General features: G+C 33.8%; 2 protein-coding genes across 5 annotated transcripts; both read right to left on the bottom strand.

Annotated features, from left to right (window-relative positions):
* Positions 1–385: 385 nt before the first annotated feature.
* KPL (kokopelli) lies at positions 386–4133 on the bottom strand. The gene is made up of 4 exons (XM_021419041.1): positions 4063–4133; positions 3723–3831; positions 2825–2902; positions 386–2560 (listed from the first exon to the last, which is right to left on the bottom strand). Exons 1-4 carry the CDS (start codon positions 4074–4076, stop codon positions 488–490), a joined length of 2274 nt encoding a protein of 757 aa, XP_021274716.1. The 5' UTR covers positions 4077–4133; the 3' UTR covers positions 386–487.
* A 1179-nt stretch (positions 4134–5312) lies between these two features.
* On the bottom strand, positions 5313–17572 carry LOC110408915 (CBS / octicosapeptide/Phox/Bemp1 (PB1) domains-containing protein). Of its 4 annotated transcripts, none has more exons than XM_021418056.2 (15): positions 17259–17572; positions 16977–17145; positions 16758–16890; positions 15800–15970; positions 12142–12220; positions 11911–12024; positions 11689–11755; positions 10842–10947; positions 10704–10762; positions 7878–7984; positions 7668–7801; positions 7338–7420; positions 7146–7235; positions 5739–5910; positions 5313–5666 (listed from the first exon to the last, which is right to left on the bottom strand). In XM_021418056.2, exons 1-14 carry the CDS (start codon positions 17372–17374, stop codon positions 5740–5742), a joined length of 1599 nt encoding a protein of 532 aa, XP_021273731.1. In that variant the 5' UTR covers positions 17375–17572; the 3' UTR covers positions 5313–5666; position 5739. The 4 variants fall into 4 exon arrangements, with proteins under 4 accessions (XP_021273731.1, XP_021273734.1, XP_021273732.1 ...); XM_021418059.2 differs by lacking the exon at positions 5313–5666 and adding an exon at positions 6469–6524 and having other exon boundaries at positions 5776–5910; XM_021418057.1 differs by lacking the exons at positions 5313–5666; positions 5739–5910 and adding an exon at positions 6463–6575.
* Between the last annotated feature and the right edge of the window lie 2792 nt (positions 17573–20364).

The raw sequence follows: 20364 nt of genomic DNA, 5'->3' as shown, positions 1-20364 counted from the left end.
CATAGATTTATGCGCTTTTAAGTAAATGAAAAAAAATTAAAATTTTAAATTTAGTTGAGTATTTAAACTTTAATTTAATTAATATTAAAATGTTTCTTAAATCAATATAATACCAACAAAATGAAAAAGTTCATTGTACCAATTTCATATATGATGATTAGTATAATTATGAGAAAATTTTATTTAAATTACAGTGCTTATTAGGATAATTAAAATTAATGCATTCCCCTCTCAGTTTTCTTCTTTTCTTTTTTTTTTTGGGGTTGATTTCTCCCCTTTTTTTCTTTACTTTTCCTTCTTTTTTCTAATATTGAATATTTATTATTATACAATTTACTTATTTATTGTTATTATAATAATGATCGAATTGATTTTACAAAAATTAAGAAAAAATAAAATGAAATAACTTAGATTAAGACTAATTTACATTTTTCTCCTTTTTCTCAAAAGAATTTCAGTACATGATGTCACCCTGCCCTGCTGTTTGCTATCTCAACTTAGGTACCCTAAGTTGCTGCTTTTTACTCATGAACCCTATCTTGACACGCCTTTTATTGGGTAATTTGACTCCACGTTGGCGCTGAAACATCTGCCACCAGTGTATTTCCTTCACCTTCCTGTTTTTATGGACATCTTGGCCATTCCCTGGCCATCCAATCCCACCTTTGGAAGGCTTTGATTTCTTTGAATGCTTAAGGTGCTGCATCAATCCTTCCACCAATGCATGAAAATGCCCTCCCTGATGCTTCACTGGCACGTTACTCACCCTCGCTTTTCTTATTTTATCATGGACTCCATGTCTGTTTCTAGGATGAAAAGCCTTGTGCAGATGAGTCCATTTGGATTTGGTGTGAACATCCCTGGAATGATCACCGCTGTCATTGTGATCAGAACGGTGATGGTGATGAAAAATTAGCCCTAACTTGTTCTTAAACCTCCTCAACCGTCCAAGCCTTCCCTTGGCTTTGTCAGGCTCAGAGTTTACCGGACGGATTGCTTTGTGTGTTCTGGTAGGATACGATCTACCTGACTCACCAACATCCCTGTAATCACTGCTACCTGACTCACCAACATCCCTGTAATCACTGCTAGTTGATTCTTCATATGCTCCATGAGCAAGCCTCCTGGATACTGAAGCTGCACTGTCCTGACTTGGCAAAGAATAAGCCTCACTGTCACTGCTGCCACTGCCAGCAGTAGCAGAATCCTCAGAGTCTTGCTGATGCAATAGAATCTTATTGCGCAAAATTCCCATACCCCCTTCTTTCTGCTTCCATAGAATCTGACGTGCCTGGCCTTTCTTATCACTAATAGGCCTAACTGAAGCCTTGGATCCGACTGACTGAGATGGTATTGAAGGTCTCAATTTTCCTATCTTTGGTGTCGGTTCTTTCCCCCTATTTTTCATTGGGATTGGATAGGGCATTTTCACAGGCATGGGAGGCCTCTTGGTGATATTATCCTGCTTAATTGGAACCCTTAACCCGTGAACATAGCAGCTGGTAGTGTGACTTTGTTTATGATCACCCGCTTCTACCATGCCATTCACATTCTGATTACCGACCATTTTATTCAGCCACTCAGTACTCACAATATGCTCGGAAGTTTGACCTAGCTCCTTCTGCTGAATCCTTCTCCTTTTGCTCATAATATCCTCCAACAAGTCGTTCTCACTTTGACCTAACACCTGATGACTCCCATGGGAGTCATCTTTCTTACCAATTCCTTGATTCTCCAGCTGAATTAGCAGTAACTCATCCTTATCTGAAAAAGGCTCAACAGTATGGCTCAATTCACTCTTTTTAACCAAATGCTCTTTTGCCTGTACCATAGGACACACTGATGTAGGCATATCACGCAAACCACGTGGCACAGCACCTTTGGTAGCATCCACCAACTTAGAACAGAAACGCAAAGCTGAAATGTGGGATTCAATGTGCTTGACTACATTATCTACATCTTTGGAAAAATTATTTGCTGCCTCCCCATTTTTCTCTTCCTGTTTAGCAATATTATCTCCAGAAGCTAGAGATCTTGAGGAGCCAGCAACTGAACCGACTATACTGGGAGTAGCTTTGAGTCTGCCAAGGCTTCTCTGCCTCATTGTTTCATTGCTTTTCACTAGTTTCATACATTTTTCATTTCTCTCTAATAAGTTCCTTTCATCCCCACTGGCTTGATAAAAATGGCCAAGAGGATTTCGCTGACTTTGATGCTTAGAGTCTCTGCTTAAAATCCTGGCTGTACTCCGCTGCTTCATACTGCTTTGCTTGCTGAACTCACTACATTTCATTCTATTCTCTGGTTTGTCCAAGGAAAAGCTCAGTCTAGATTGCTGTGAGACAACTTCTTTAGTTGTTGGCTTATTAGAACAATCTTCATCTTGTGGTGATCTAACTGCATGGTGATTTGATTCTTTCATGGAGTTCCAAATTACACCTGGTGCAGCTTTTAATTCATACGGCAAGACAGAAGGCTGAGAATCTGGCACAGCCCTGCATTTTTCCGATTCAGAAGAGCAGGATGTGGCACAGACACCATGTTCTGCTGCTGCTATTATCTGAGACACAAATTAATTGAGACACAAATTAATTGAGACACAAATTAATTGATAACAAATATTACAATCATTGAGAAGGAACTACTTCATTTTCTTGAATTAACAAATCTAAATCCAACTGAATTATAGAATGCTCATTATATCACAATCAATAGCAGGAGCATCACTGTTCAATCATTTTATTAGTAAACATCGAAGAAAATGATAGGAAATAGAGAGCCAAATAGTCTGACAGAAGTCCACACGTTGACATGGTCTATATACCTTTTTGTGCGTCTCCAAGACCCTCTGTGTAGCACCATCTAGGAGATCCTTTAGTAAGAGCTTTGATCTTTCACCTAACTGCATACCAACAAAGGCCAAGTAAATGTACATAAGACCGATTAAAAGGGAAAGTATATCTTCCATATTGCTAAACTTGAGTAAATTCCTATTGCCTGAAAACAATTAAAGACACTCAAAAGGGAATGGAAGGCATCTAAAATACCTCATTCCTTCAAGAGAGAACTAAGCAGTAAAAATTTTCAGCATTTAACAATTAAATTGAGACATTAAGTTTTTGAAAGCTAAATGCAAAAGTAGCAACATTCATAATGCCTATGTCAAAGATGACAACCAAAAGGGTTAGGCTATTACATTAGAGCTCAAGAAAAGGTTCCTCCTCAAGCATAAGGTTATAGGTGGCAGCCCTCAGAATTTGAATTCTTGAGTGCTAAACCATGTCAAAGAACTAAATGTCTAAGCTATAATGCAAGATCACACAAATTGCTTTTTAATCTCTGATTCTACCAAATAGACACCAGACATGAAACTGACAAACTTTTATTGTACAGAGTGCCATCAACAATCACATGTTTAATATCTTTTATACACTTAAATTGCCAAAAGCTGTTGATGGAAACTCGTTAGGCCTTTAATTCCTTTAAAATCAACATAACTCGAAAAGAAGACAGGCAAGAATGTTTCTGCCTTCGTTGTCTACAGAAACTTTCCATAGACTATGTATATATAATGGTTATTAGAAGGGAAATGACACTCAACTGCATGTATCGAGAGTGGAGCGCTTGGCTTTGGAGAAAACAAAAGTAACCAAAAATTCTTATTGCCACCATACCACGCTGTCCATCAAAGCTACTAAGATGAAAAAGGAAAGACTACTTACAACGACATTGCTTTGAACATCTCCACCACATTGTAGAAGTCCATATAATTTTCTTAAAGCTTCAAGATCAGATTGCAAATCCTTCAGTTCCATCTCCTTCATTGAAACTCTGGGAAAGAATCATCAAAATCAATAACAAATTAAAGTCCCATATCCTAATTTTTGTCATATATTGAGGAACCCTTGAGACAAAGTTTCATTCCATTTCAGAAACTCAGACATCTAGTCTACATAAAATTACGTAAAATGGCTATAATAAGAAAGCAATGAACAAAAAGGGCTAAAGAAATAATCAGAAAATTACAGTTGACTTGTAAATAGGGAATGGGAATTCACCAACCTCAACAAATTCATTAGAATATTTTGAAATCTCTTTATAATGGTTACTGCCAAAATGGAAGAGTCAATACAAGAATCTCATAATTCCAGGAAAAACCTGAGTAGAAAGGAAAAAGAAAAGAAAAGCACAAGAATCCAACAGATAAAGTAGGAGAGACTACATTGAGGGTATGTCCGAAACGGGAAAGTGTGAAATTATAGAGGACTAAAAATGATAGCAATAATTAATAATAATAATAATAATAATTAACAAACTTACACTGCTATTCAAAGCAAAATAAAGGGATTATGGGTGATAATCTGCAAATTCAAACTGCAAAAGGCAGAGAGAGAGAGAGACAGAGAGAAGGGGGGGATAGCGCGCGGACCGACTTTCAAAAAACGGTTTACTTGTTTTGGTTTGCATATTTTATTAATTAATAATTAAAAGGTTAAATTTCACCCAAATCAGATTAAGTCCGTTAAACTTGAAAATGAATATTTGGTCACAAAATAATAAACGAGTTAATTAATATGACTATATACTGGTTTTTATGGATGAATATATGTTAAAAATCAAAATAACATTATTGAGTTACATGATAAGTAAATTTTTTTTATAAGTAATTTTGATTTTTTTTTCTTCTACAAGAAGTGCTTTCTTGTCAAAATCTTTAAAATTGTTTTTTTTTTCTCAACAATTGAGAGTTATTATGGGTAACAATAAATGTGTTATTATGAAACTCTTATTAAAACTAATAATTTTTAAAATTAAGTTAAAATTATTCAGCAAATTTACTTTTATAAGTTATTGACAAAACAATTTATATAAGTTTCAATTTTGATTAAAATTATTATAAAAGGTATTTAATAAATAATTTTTTTTAATTATAATTTTTTTAAATTTATTTTTTATTTATTTAAAATAAAATTTTAAATTATAAAAAATATTTTTATATAACATAAAACTTATTTTTAAGAGAAAGAGAGAAGAGAGTTCAATTGAGAGACGGTATTTTTTGAGAGAGTAATGTTAAGATTATTTTTTTATAGTAATATTCAAATCTCCTTTCTCTTAAAAATAAATATTAACAAAGGTTCACACACATAAAAAAAAAATTAACAATAAAAAGTGTATAAATATTTTAATGCATTTTCTAAAAATTAAAATATATATATGTTGACTTTAAAATATGGGCTATGAACCACATTTAACTTCAAAATTTACTCTGCCTCAACTTTCATCTCTCAAACGATGTCACCCTCCGAAAAAGGGAGGAAAACCTGCAGCAAGTCTTCATAGATTATTAAATGTTCAGAAGGATAAGCTTACTGAGTAAAAGCAGTGGCTTCCTTGACTTATACAAAGTAGTTTTACCCAATATTTACATACAATTGTTGTTTACCCTTATGTGGACATGTTGGAGGAATAGATTGTAAGTTACATGGGGAACAAAATTGACTTCTGTGAGTACTGTACTCAAAAGAAGTATGAGTATCACACCTGCCACCGGACATCAACAGCAGCTCCAACCGTTTCTCTGCTCGTTCTTCTCTCGTCTCCAGCTCAACTGGTGATTTGAACTTAGTGTCAAAACTTCCTGTTTCCTTCCTAACCTTCAAATGCTGATAAAAGCCGCTAAATAATCAATGTTATGATTTATAACATTTTCTATTTCTCAGAAAAATCAGCACAACCTCACGCGTTTGAGCGCTTTAAGTAGACAAGCACACTGATGCCAGTTATGACAACTGCACCTGCCATTAAGCCAGAGTGCAAAGAGACCCATCCAGTTCTCTTGGAAGTTATACTTGACTCTGATATTTTCTGCTGATCATGATCAGCAAAATCCAGATGCAATCTTAAAACCTGGGAGAAAGGCAGAGAGGGTTATACATTTTGAATGACACCAGAATTAAATTTGCACATTGCAATGAATCACAAAATTTCAGATTAATATCAAATATAATATATGGTAGTAAAGAGAAGGTTTAGCCGAAGCAAGAAAATTAAAAAATAAATGTTATCTGCCATTTACCTCGAAAATCCTTTTATTTATCTTCGATTATAAATTTAAGCCTTCTAGATCTATTTTCTCCATTATCATTGAAATAAAGACAAACATAATCTATTGATATCAATATAAACTATCAACCATAAACAAAGTAAATACTGTAAATGAATATCTCGAAGTTTAAAGCTAAATCTTTATATATAGACTGCATTTGTTCCTTTTAGGGCCCATAAATTGAATGCATAAAAAAATATATAGAAAAAAAAAACAATTTCAGAAATGATGCCCACTAAGTCATTAAATAGGTTAAGTGGCCGTTGATCCCAAATACCCCAATCCAATACAACAAAATATTGTAAAATATGAGAAAATTGGTTAAAGCTAAGAAATAAATGGCCAAGATTCCTCCAAACCTTATTTTATTTTTTACATAGTTCCAACCAAAAAAACCACCCTAAGCTCTGCCAATCTGTCATGACTGCTGTGTCAGGAGCAATTCCACGTTGATAATGCATCCTATCTAGGAAGGCAAAGTAGCCAGCAAGAAAGCATAAAAACTACAAACAATTTTAAAATTAAAAAATAGATATTACTGTTCCTAGAACAGTAGTTATGTGAGAGAGATGCTCTTTGAAGAACAGTGCAGAGGATTCAGTTTTAGTATTATTGAATAATATCAGGATCAAGCGCTGTCTTTCCCAATTTTGGCTCCTTATTTCTCATATAAACAGTTTTATCTTTTTCCTACGTCACTCTCTTATGGGTTTGATCTCGAGCCCAAGTACAGAACTAAGTACGAGCCTCCTTAGAAAGTCACACTAGGCCACAGACAACCCAACCTTCAACAAAGTTCAACTTGTGTGAGATCAACTAAAACCAAACTTTGAAGTTCAATAAAGCCAATCTTACAAATTGAAGCTGGGCTCCATGAACTTGTATTGTTATAGTAGAAAATTATGAAATGTGTTCTACACAAATATTTATTAAAAGGAAAAAGAAAAAGAAAAAAGAAACCAACAGCAGCAATAGATGGTTAAACAAGAGAGAACAAGTAGTCCAATGTAAAGCAACCACACAAACAATTAGTTACCTTCAGTCCTCGTGATCTAGCATGGTTAACAGCACCAATAAGATCACTATCAGTGGTGAGTAAAACCTTATCACCTTCATCATCTTCATACTAAATTAAAAGTAAAAAATCAATAAATGAGTACAAACAAGAAAATTAGACAAAACCACAGAGAGTAAAACATAAAAGGAATAAATAAATCCAACAACTCACCAAAAGCTGAGGACGCCCATGATCATTACTGGAAGCAATTCTTGGCATAATAGCCGATAAAAGCTCATCTAAATTTTCGGTACCTAAAGAACAAAATATAAATACGTTACGTTTGCATACATGCAACATTATGACAAAAAATACTAGCAAAGCCTGCAAACATGTTTACATCATATTCAGCTATGGAATATTTGTTTCTTTTCGATAGTAAAGTTCTAGATATGCATTAAGAAATCAGTGTACTGGTGCTTATAGGTATGAAATGACATGTATATTAAGAATTTCAACTCAATTTCTTTTGCAAGTATCTTCACGTAAACTGCAACATACCACAATTGAATCGATGTACACGACCCTTAAGATCCTCAAACTTAAAAGCAAATGAGTTTCCAAGGCCCAGGGAAGGATAAGATGATAGCTTTCCAGCATCTCCACCATCTGATGCCATGATTGCAGACATTTCACTGAAAAGAACATTCTGCAGGGTTGGTTCCAGAGTATAACAGGTTGGGAGCATAAGTGAGGCAGAAAGAGTAATACCTCTGTGTGTCATAATCATCTGGCGGCTCTAGAGCAAGGGCGGAGTCCCAGAATTTTTGCATCATTGTGTTTGCCATTTCATTAACAGCTCCAGAGCTATTTTCAACCTTCAAAAGGTTGAAATTTGGGTGGAAAAAAATTAAAATGGGAAAGGTAAAAACAGTTCGACACCCTTGCATAAGTAAATATGGAAGGCTAAAGAAATTAAGAAACATCATTAGCAGAATTTAAATATATAAAACATTACATAGTATATTTGGTAACTATATTACAAGGCACTTTTCCCTTTTTTTTTAAAAAAAGTTGTGAATTCATTGATAGGGGGATTTAAAATCCCCATCAAAGAACAAGGGGGGGTTTTAAGCCTTTATGCCTTTCCATTCAACACGCTCAAGGCACTTTCCTTCTAGGGCCATTTGGTCAAGAGCATCTTAGATGCCCTTTGGAAATCAGGTTCCTTCGTCAGAGATTCCTAAGGCAAATTGATGATAATATGTCATGTTGTGTTTGGTTTCCACACCCTGCATATGGTATTTCCTTATTTGGTAGACCTAGGCATGCAACATTCATAGTGATCATTTTATTAAAATGCCCTCCGAAATCCCAATATAATAAAAAGCTTGTATAATTTTCTACAAATAGTCATTATACAATACTAAATTAATAATTTTAACAGGCATACAAGCATTTAACCGTAAATTTCATTTGCCAGATAATAAAAAAATTTTAGACGGGGTAGTGAAAGAAAACTCAAATTAGAAAAAAGAAAAAAAAAAGATTTTATGAAAAAATTATGGGTAATATTTGCTTTGAGAATATTAGAAAATAAAAAGCAAAAAAAGAATATTTTACAACAAAATCATGTTTTACATTTATATAAAAAATTATTTGGGTTTGATTTGAGAAAATAAAATAAAATACTGGAAATTGGCTTTCTTGTAATTTTATCTTACATTTCAAGGGCAATTTGGACCAAAACAATGTCCAAATAGGGGCATTATAGTAAAAAAACTTGGATTCCCTCAGAAGTAAAAAGATAACCTAAGAGGAGGGCGGGTATGAGATTACCCCTTAAATGCCCACTTTTCTGAAAACTCGAGAATATTACATACAAAAAATCGACGATGTCAAAAAAACCAAACGACATAATCCTCAGAACCAAATAAATTCCGAGGTGTAATCTTATATGCAGTGAACCAAATGGCCCCTTAACAGTTTGCTCGTTGCTTGTGAACAACAAACCCATGTGCAATGTAATCAGTCAAGGCCTTATCCAACAACTCCATAATTTAACCTATATATAGCCATATATACAAGTACGAAATCTGGGAGGGTGCTGAAAAAGCTCATGGCATAATGTGTTGAAGGTCAGTCCTAGGGACTTAAACACAATGAGAAGGTTAGAATAAAAGTAGTTTTCATAATGGCCTCCAGCACTTGCAACATTAAAGATTTCAACAACATATAATTTACGCGTGAATACTGATTTTTAACTTGGTTTTTTATTGTTTTAATGAATTTTTATTTCATATTGTCATCCATATAGTCCATCAATTAACAGAACAAAAATTTTGCAAACTTCAACAGTAGAGAATAGGGCTAAAAAGAGTCAAGCTGAGCCAAAATTTTCTTGCTCAAGCTCAACTTGCAAAAATTTTAAAGAGATCAAGGCATAGGCCCCATGCTTTTCAAGCTTGAATAAACCTGTTCAAGCCCCGTTTGTCAGGTTCATAATCCAGGATCAAGCTCTAACCTAACTCAGCTCTCAGTCCACGCACAATTAAAGTGTTTAAAGCACTATTTTGGCTCATTTTTTATAATAGGCCCCCTTATTCAGGTGGGCTCAAAGGGGGGCGTAAGAGACCTTTGTGACCACATGCCCACTTTAATGTTTTCAGTCAATCTAAAATATTGCCACAGTCCTGCTTTATGGAAGAGGAGGGTGACTTTAGAGCAAAACATATAAATTGGCTCTAACCAAAATTGGAAGAGGACCTTTAATCATGATATATAGTATTGGAGGGAAAAAATTTTAGCAAAGAAAATGAAAGGGGATAACAGCAATAACATAGCAGGTTCTATAGTTGATGGAGAAATTGGCAGATAAAACCTTCCTACAATTTCAACTATAGGCCCAAAAATTCAAGATGTGACATGTATTAAAAATTGCCAAGTAAGCATGTATAGATCCATACTTTTCATTAATCTAACATGACAATTATCATTACCGGTGGACCCTTACAAGCTCACATGGTGACTTTTAATTTAATTGCGTCTTGCATCTTGATTTGTCAAGCCTATGGCTAATGTGGTAGGTAGGATCTATCTAATAATTTCTAGTTGATGAGCATGCATCCTGTGAATACACCAACATATCTAAACTTTGAATTAGTTGGAATGTGGTTTATGGTCTTCCTCACACATAGGGTTCAAAGAAACTTCCAAGATCAGAGTAAACATAAAACTAGTTTATTAAGGCTCTGTTTTGTTGTTTCTTTTGCTAATTCCTTTTTGGAAGTTAAAAAGCAAAAAATAAAAAAGAAACAAAGTTTCTTAATAATTACAAGTCATAGTTATATTTTTTGGAGAACAAAATGCAAGCTTTTACTTTTTAATAGAATAGTTAGGTTAGGATTGGTGTAGATTTTAGTTTTTGCTTCATTTTTAAATTAATTACAGTTTGCTTTTTAGCGGACTTTGTACGAAGCTAAAGCGAGTAGCAAAAGTAACAGCCAACAATTCCCCCTTATGCCTAACAGGCATAGCCTAAGTATACAACGCATGTACATAAAATACATCAGAGTTTGACACACATAAAATACATACCATAGAAATCGCTGCATGAGTGATCTGCAAAACATCTACACATGCAGCAACAGTTCCATCTGCACAACAGCCATCTCCATGCACATCAACATGAAAAAATTGCGATTCTAAAAAAGAACTAAAACAAAGAAAGCTAACCTCTGTCTAGAACAGGAAGATGTAAAAACTTCCCATCATGCATTATATGCAGTGCATCAAGGATTGTTGTTTCTATTGTCGCACATTCAGGGTTTGGTGTCATCACCTGGATAATAAAGAAAAAAACTAGTGTGATTATGACAAGTATCAAAAGTTAGGAACCACAAACAATTTATGCTCAAACGTTGCAGATCATGTCTTGGACCCATTTCTCATGTCAAGAATAGATGATATATATTCAAAACAGAAGTCAGATATCAGCAAAACAATTCAGCAAAGTAAGTTAAGGTGCAATGTATAGCCAACTGATCCTTTTGTAAAAATTAAAACTTGACAGAATCAAAAAGTTTTCCTGTTTCAATTTAATTCAATCATTACTGCATAGTTTATAATAGACTAAGCAACATAAACCACTGATAACTGTCCACAGTAAAGCTATACGATAACTAGAATTACCAATCCAAAACTCAAACACCACTAAAAACTGGTAATTACAAAACATGCAAATAAATTCTAGAAAGCCACTAATAACATTTATATGTAAAGAAACAATGGATAGCCCTGATATACTTTCCAAACCATTATCAGATGGTACTCCACGATAAAAAATCTAATCGTGAAAATTATCAAGCATGATAATACAAATATACGAGGCGCAAGGTATCTGCTAAAGTATTCGTGCATAATATAGAGCTCAAACTCAGTTCTATAATATATTAAAATAGACAATTATAAATTTTTTCTACATAATTTTTAAAATTCAATGTCGATATCTCCTGTACATATCAGTGGAGGATGAATGGTAAAGACTATAATGCAAATCAGACCAAAAATATCTAGAATGAACCTTTTCCACCAGAGTTAGCTCAGGAGATAGATTTTGTGCCACAACTCGCATAAGGATATCCTTTGAACTGCAGTGCATAGCAGTAAAGCAACCATAAGCAATCACAATATATATCCAAAGAGACCTTTAAAGCCACACCAAATACATACAATGGTGCAGAATATCTCACAAAATAATAATAATAAAGTCATGAAAGGTTTCAAGAGTTCAAAAAAAAGTTACGTTAGTATCCCCTGAATTTTGTTCCCTGTCACTATAACAACTGAATTAACCCGCAACTCCCTCATCTTTTTTGCAGCAACATAGACGGGATCCGATGATGATACAATTGGAACCCTGAAAAAGGACAAAGTTATAAGAACTGGTAACACAAATGACAAAACCAGCATTGACTATTTAAGGAAATTGTATTTGTAAATAACAGGTTATAAGACAACTGAGACATAAAAATACTTTGAATTTTCAGCAATGATAGTTGACAAGGATGGCTTGAACATCCGCTCCCTCAAAGTTTCAATGAAGGCATATGGAGCTGAAATAAAAAATAAATAAAACAAAATGTTAATCAAGAAGCTACAGGTTTCAATCTTCTCAAAATCCCATAACTATATTGTGAGAGCACCATTCCAGTATGCCTGATCATCAGAAATACAGAAATGTTACACACACTTTTGACACTACATATGAACATTTTCAATATATATAGATGTATGGACATATCATTACAAGGAAAACTAGAAGGTTACAGAAGTTTTAATTTGTGAGACTTGAACTATGCCTTCTCTCTCAATCTATATATTAAAAATACCAGCAATGAAAGTTTTAATAACCATAAAAATTAACAAATAATTTCTTCACACCAAAAAAGTAATTGTATGAATGATATATTACAGGCATGGACACAATTGTCAAGTGCCAATAGGGACACAAGATGTCAAACACAGCATTGCTAACAAGTCAAGACACAGCACCTATACATAACTACAGACAACATGATTGTTGTTGTTTATCCCACCCACCCACCCAAGCGCACCCCCTCAAAAAATAATTTCATTATGGCCCAAATTGTCAGTTTTACAACAAGACTAGTACTATTTTTCCCCAAAAACATGAGGCCCATAACTTTTAAAACAATGGCCTAAAGGCTTCAAGCCAATTTCAGTCTGAGAAAAAGAAAAGGGATGAAAAAACCAACAACCTACAATCGCTATTAGCCCCCTCCTGTCACCACTCACTGCCATCTTTTCACCAGTAGTGCTAGTGTCAAAGATAAAGGCATGATGTCGCATTGAATCCATGAGTCTCTCTCCCCACCACCCCTCCCTTACTCCCTCTTCCCCCCTCTCCTCCCTGATTCTTCATCTTCTCCATACTACTTCTTGCATTTAAGGCCACCAATGACCAATAAATCTTGAAAATCTATAGAAGCCAAGATCGCATCATCCTTCACCACCGACAAGATGGGAAAACATTGTTGTATAAGTTCCTTTCTTGTCTTCTCCATGACCTCGGTTCCTCTCTCAGTCAACACATGTCAAAACTCATCTCCTTTCTCTTTGTCTCTCTCCCTCATGCAAGATTTACCCAAATCATGGTAAAGGATATATAGAAGCAACATCCAAAGACAATTGTTTTATTTCTGTAAAACCAATTTCATAGCTTATATCATTATCTAGTCTTCTGATGGCCCAAAAACTCATAAAATTTGGTATTCTAAAGCTATTCAACTTCCCAACATCACAATTTAGACTCTGGAATAAAGAAGAATAAACACATCAACATAACAGCCAATTGACCAAAATTTCAGAAGCAAAGTGAGTCTAGTTGTAGGTCAAGAATCCTACAAGGCAGCTATTCATCTCCTAATATTGCTTTGCCTCTAGCCGAACTGCTCTAGGTAAAAGAAGTATTTTCCAGTTAGCCAATGCATGACTCACTTCCCTCATTGTTAACCTTCAAATTCCTGAGAAGAATTTTTTTTTTTTTTAATGAAAAAGGTTATAAAATATGGGACCAAAATATGATTTGCTTGGTGCTTCTCTCTACTAAGATCGAATAGCATTTTGAAAATTTCTAAGGGGGCGTTTCAAGTGAAGAGGGTCGATTTCCCATGAAAGTTCTTAGTTCCCAGAAAGAAAGACTGCCAACAACACATACAGGAACCTATCTTTGGAACAAGATGCCATATACCAACAACCCTAATTTTCCTATGTTTGATGCAACACTACAAAGTGACAGGAATAGTAATCCATGACAATAAAATTCCTATAATGCCCTGTGGTGGTAGAAGTGTTTAAACAATTTTATTAGTCATTCAACTCTACTATCAAATGCACAACTATGTACAATTTATAACATTGTCAATAATTAAAAAGAAAAACTAAAATAACATAACTTAGTTTCAAGTACTTCATTTAAAAATATATATAGCACAAAACAAATTGAATATATACATGAATCTATTTTAAAAATACATCCAAGCATCTAGAAATTAAATCCAAAAATTATTTGTTTAACCAAAAATTATACTGACAAGCATAAACCATTCACATTAAGAACATAAAGCAAAAATAGATACCTTCAAACACAAATCCTAAATACAATGGTAATTGACAAGATCTATCACCCATCAACATGTAAACCATTTGGTTAATAGTACTTACAAAAGCAAAAGTATTTTTCTTCCTACTCCGGAATAATGTCCACAAATAACTGCCAAAACAGCAAGAATAACCCTCTTGTTTTACTTTCAGGCACAAGACCTACTTTTGTCCAAAAGATTAAAATAGTGAAGAAACTTTTACAACAAAATGTGAGGAAATTCCTAAAATGATGGGAAATAGGAAATACCCACCCTCTATGTGGGAACCAAGTTCCCCAAATTGAACGCATTTCAAGTTAGTAGGAACTTGAAATTATTTTGCACTCCAAACAGGAAACTTCAAATGCCAATAGAAATTCCAAAAACTTTCATGGAAACTTTCCATTTCAAACACCCTCTAAGAATAGAAAAAGACATTGTTTCTATGAAACTTCAAACTTATATAGTTTACCCAGCAAAACAAAGTCCATAGAGGACTTAAACAAAATGAATCATTATTTTCAATTTTAATAAGATACATTTTTCCATTAGCAAAGATATACTTTTTATGCTTAGCATACCAGAGGAATAAAACTAGATGTACTGCTTGAGAAAAATGAAATTATACAACTCCTATAAAATTTTCAATAAGAAACTATGGGTGGAAAAAGGTTCCTTAAAATTTTAAGTTTAGATCTGAACGCAGATGTCTAAATTTAACTACAAATCTCAACTTCACAAGACAGGGAGAGTAAGAGTGAGACACTAAATTGGCGCCTTGTCCACCAAGTACAGCATTTATGATGCATCACACAACAACTAGTAACTAACTTCTTCTATTCAAAACAGCAGGCAAAGCAAGTTCATTTGAAGAATGAATTGTGATAGAACAACAATATCAATCAATGCTTTATGGCCAAAAAAGAACCTACTAGGGAGCATACCAACACAATTCCACTATGCGCCAAGTAATAAGGCAAAATTAGCCCAATAAAAAAATATAAAATAAGCACATAAAAACAGGAAATAATATTTAAAAAGGACAATTAAAAGAAAAAAAATTAATGTCCATGTACATCTAACACAGATAAAAAGGGCATCACACTAAGCATCAAAATCTAGAAATTTTACATTTGAAAATGTTGGTCATCTTGATTGAGCAAAATGGATCATTTACATGTGCCAAAAATGCAAACAGAACAAAAAATGCATATCATAATAATTCGTATCAATTATGGTCATTTCCAAGTGCCAACTTTGAGTTAAATAAAAGAACACATAAACTTGGTATAAAATAATGCCAATAATCCATTTTACTGACACAGACATTTATACCATAATAATAGTAAAGAATGAACACGAATGTTCACACTTCACATGCATTCAGAACTAATCAATCAGTGTCTCCATTGATGAATGATGTTCGTACAACAAAGGCAATAATAAGAGCTTATCAAAGATATGTGTGCAGTGGTATTGATCCATTACAAAGTTATGGTAATTAGCCCACAGGAAAACATATTAACCAACCAGATAAATTGCTTCCCCACTGGCGTTCAACCCCTTCCACTGCTGCAGCAATTGCACTTCCTTGCTCAGCAGCTTTCTCCATTCTAGAGATAGCATCATAAAGGCATTTTGTGATATCCAGCAAGGCAATGACTTCTCCATTTTCCACAACAGGAAGATGTCTGAATTTTCCTGTCCAAAAAACCAGTCAATGAGATCTACTAGACAATGTGTACACTAGCACTTGAAGTTTACAAAACATTATTGCTATTGCAACTAGCCTTAGCTGTGCTCTGGCATATATTCAGTCATTGCTTCCAGTTCTACAGTTAATTAGGGAAACCCTATAGTAGTTTTGGACAATGGACATTTCAAAAATGTCCCTGGATATTTAAAAACATACAGACATACTGAAAGTTGAAGGTTATTGTAATAGTAATTAAAACAAACAAAGATACCCTTTTACCAAATTCCAACAGTCACCTCGGGTCAGCCCACTGCATACAACCTCCACTTCTTCCAACAGTTAAGCCAAAGCCTAATGTTTGATGCTAACAGATGATTCCTTACATAAACTGTGAAACCAGCCTCAACAAAATCCTAATTTCTCTGTTATGGTTGGAGCTATACCAAGACCCCGCATAAAATCTAAATTCAACACCAAATCTTGGTCTTGTCTTGTATCTTTCTCACAGCTATAAGCTACCTACAACTTTCAGCATATCAACTCTAGCAGTCATAAAAGAAGGCAAGATTCTTCCAATGCTTATTATCACCACTCAATGTCAACCCTTACATACACATCAAATCTCCTTCCAAATGCTGTCAAAAACCAAATTCTAATGGTTTTTCTCTGTCCAACCTCATTTGCATAACCTCCAATTATTTCTAAACAACAAATTTCAAACTAAAAAACAAAAAAATCAGTTTCAATCAGGTTATGTCAATTAGACGACATACAAATAACACCCTCAAGTACCTTGAACCATCTTCTGAAGAGCTTCAATGGCTAAAGAGTCTGCGGTAACAAAAATTGGACTACGCGTCATGATCTTAGATACAACTGTCTGCTCAGGCCTCAACCCTTCTGCTATTACTCTAGTGGCAATGTCCTGGCAATGACATATATATGTACATACCTTTAAAATAACAACATGCAACCAATAAAAACACTTGAAAGGGGAAAAAAAGGTAAAACCTTGTCAGTAATGATCCCAGAGAGCAAGGCATTGGCATCCGTGAGCAACACAGCGTCCACACGACGAGCTGCCATCCGCCTACAAGCCTCAGACACAGTGGTCCCCTCGGGGATGGTGAGGGCCTTGGACAACCTAAGCTTCTTCACCGTCCTCTCACCACCAACGGAACTGACCAAAAAAAAATTGAGCCTCTACGTTATTAAGACACCGTTTGACAAATTAAAAATTGAAAACACATTTTTCATGTAAATAAATAGGAAGTGTAAGAAAAGTAAACGGACGATGGAGAAGTGGGCTTAGCATTATCGGAGCTGTGAGACTTCTTAGGGGCAGAGGGTCCTCTTTTATTAGAATTCCTGCGGGATGCAGGCGGAGGAGGCACCGCTTGGCTGCTCATTTCCTCAACTTTTTCCCCAATTCTCAATCGATCAATAAAAAAAGTTACTAAAAATTTTGAAGAAGAAGAGAAAGAGAGAGGTTATTAGGGTTTACGAATTTGCGTTGCGTGGTCCTCCCTCTTTCACCACTCTCTTTCCCTTCCTCCGTGGCTTTGGTTCAGGCTGATTCAAACTTGAGCCTTCCGTCACAATAATTCCATTCTGTTGTAATATATCCTTTTTTTTCCTATTTTATCTTTTTTTAAAATTTTTTTGGATTTTAAAAAAAAGAATAAAAAAAAGAAAAAAATTAAAGATAAATAGCAAAAAAATAAAAGCCACAAGTATCAAGAACTTAAATCTTTTATTAAAAACCAAAAGTGGGAATTTTTGTTTAAAATAAAATTTTTGGACAAAAATTAACAATAAAAAATTATTAAGTGGATTAGGGAATATTATATTCAATTTGTATAAGTTTTGAAGACGCGACAATTATAGTATTTTTAGTCCTACCTTATAATTATTGACACGTCAATTTTTTTTTTAATTTCAAGTATTTTTATCAATTTTTCATTACCAGCTCATAAAAAATAGCCAAGATAGTGGTCACCTAACTTCAAGTGAACTATTCCATTAATTTTCATTAAAAGAAAAAAAAATAGTATGATGGTAGAATTCAACCCAATTGAAATAAAATAGCAAATTTCAACATTGAGACATAATATAGTGAAATTTTTTATATTTATTTAAAATTTTTATGAACTTCATTTAAGCAACTTTATTTAAATTCTTTTAAGATATGTAAGGAATTCTTGAACATGGCGTATGCTCATTTTAGTACATTATGCGACATTTGTCAAATTTTTCATTTTAAGATTTAACTTATTATTTTATTTAAATAAAAATAAAAATTTTTATTTTATCAATTTCGGAAAAGAAAATGATGACAAAAGTTAGTAAATAACATTAATATAAATTAAAGGATTCAAATCTATAGTTGTTAATATAAATTAATTGTATTTGTCAACTTTTTTTTTAATGTTGGAAATTCTTGCAAGGCTCAACTATCTTATTAAATTTTATTAATAAAGTAAAAAAAAATAAAACATACATTTGGGAAGGGGACATATATACTTTCAAAGTTACATGAAATTGAGGAAAAAATATCTAATAAGGATATATATTTCTTTACATGTTTAAGAATGCAAAAGATAAGTTATATTGTCCTATAACATGAGTCTATATAAAACAAATTGCAAAAATAAATAAAGAGGAATATTCCTTTACATTTAGTTAAGTTTAACATGTGGTAAGTTAATTTTAGCTAAATGTAGAATACCTTGTAATTCTTCTCCGTTCCTTGGTTTCCTTCTCAATGAATGTGAGAAATTCTATAAAAAATTTTTTACAAACACTTCCTTATAGAAACTAGCAAATATCGTATATCATGTGATCCTTTACTAGTACCACTATTAAAGCATCATTAATTTCATATTAACTTAATGAAGTTGCATTATTAATTTCATAATACGTCACACAATCAGGTTGTTATACATTCCAAGGTTCTTATGTTTTTTCTTTACATTCCACTCACAGGAACCAACAAATAAATAATGACACTAATATTCAAATATGTCATTGTTGAACAAAGTCTCCTAAATATATTCATATTTAGATAACTTGCATAATGTTATGAGGATTAATAATATAAATTTGAAAAAAAATTACAAAATAATTTTAAACTTATTTAGCAATTGGATTATCCCGAAAGACGTACATAAGGGATTCCTCATAATCAGAATTACAACATAAACATTTAAAGGTCAATTGAATGTCTTTTGATTTAATTCATAACTCCATCAAGATCCAACTACGCACCATTATCTAGAAAAAAAAATATACGGTATAGTTTGATGTCATATAAACTTACAATAATAATGCGAAGGGTGACGCTGCCAAATTAATTCCCACAAGCTCTTGGTAGTAAATTGACAATTAGAAGTGAGATCCCAATAAACAACATCTTCACTAGAGATATCAATGTGATAAACCTGGAATTATCACAAGATTCTGCTTGCAACTGCTGAAGCTTGAACCAAAGCCGGATCCTCGAGCAAAGTTCCATCTTCTTTTTGGATTCGGAAGTTTTTCTCACTTCCATATGAAAGAACCTAGGTGGCGTTTGGTACTTTACAATGCAATGTGATTACAGGTAATGTGATTGCAAGCAATGTGATTGCAGAGAAGATAACATTACAGTGTTTGGTATATAAGTAATGTAATGATTAAAATGCAAAGAAGATAACATTGCAGTGTTTGTTTTACAAGTACTTTACAGGGAATGTAATGTTAATTTCCAAAACTACCCTTATATATTAAAATATAAGTTTAACATGTATTTTTTAGGATAAATTCTACAGTAAAGTTATTATTTAATAAAAATCATTTTATAAAATTAAATACAAGTTCAACCTATTAATAAGAAAATAAAATTAAAAAAAATTAAAGAGTGAATAGAGATTTTCTAAGCATGCATTCTTTAATTCGGGAAGGGATTAGGAAAGTAAAGCCACCCAAAAGCAGAAACAACCCATAGTCTTTGATGGGCCCTTTTGTAGTTTGTCTTGATTTTATCAACATAGATTTGAAAAAAAAAAAGAGTTGAACACGCGAAGGATGTTGTGCGGCCTGGTAGCAAGGACAATGAACAGAAGTGCTCTTGGCAGCATTCTTGCCACCAGCGCTGCAGCGTTCATCCTGTTCCTTTCACCAATGGGACAGTGCTGGGACATGCACCAAGCAGTGGCATCAACGCTGCAGCGCCACACTCCCAGCGCTGCAGCGTTGATGCTACTGCCTTCACCAAGAGGACAGCGCTGGAACATGCACCAAGCAGTGGCATCAACGCTGCAGCATTGGGAGTGTGGCGCTGCAGCGTTGATGCTACTGCTTGGTACATGTGACAGAGTAGATTGCAGATTTTTTCTTCTCTTAGTTAGGCTACTAAGCT

This window comes from Theobroma umbraticum, unplaced genomic scaffold (genome assembly GCF_002168275.2).
Source record: "Theobroma umbraticum cultivar Fairchild unplaced genomic scaffold, ASM216827v3 scaffold_44.0, whole genome shotgun sequence".
In the NCBI taxonomy this organism is placed as follows: Eukaryota; Viridiplantae; Streptophyta; class Magnoliopsida; order Malvales; family Malvaceae; genus Theobroma; species Theobroma umbraticum.
Note: the sequence above shows the minus strand (reverse complement) of the source record. Positions and strands in the feature narration are given on the sequence as shown.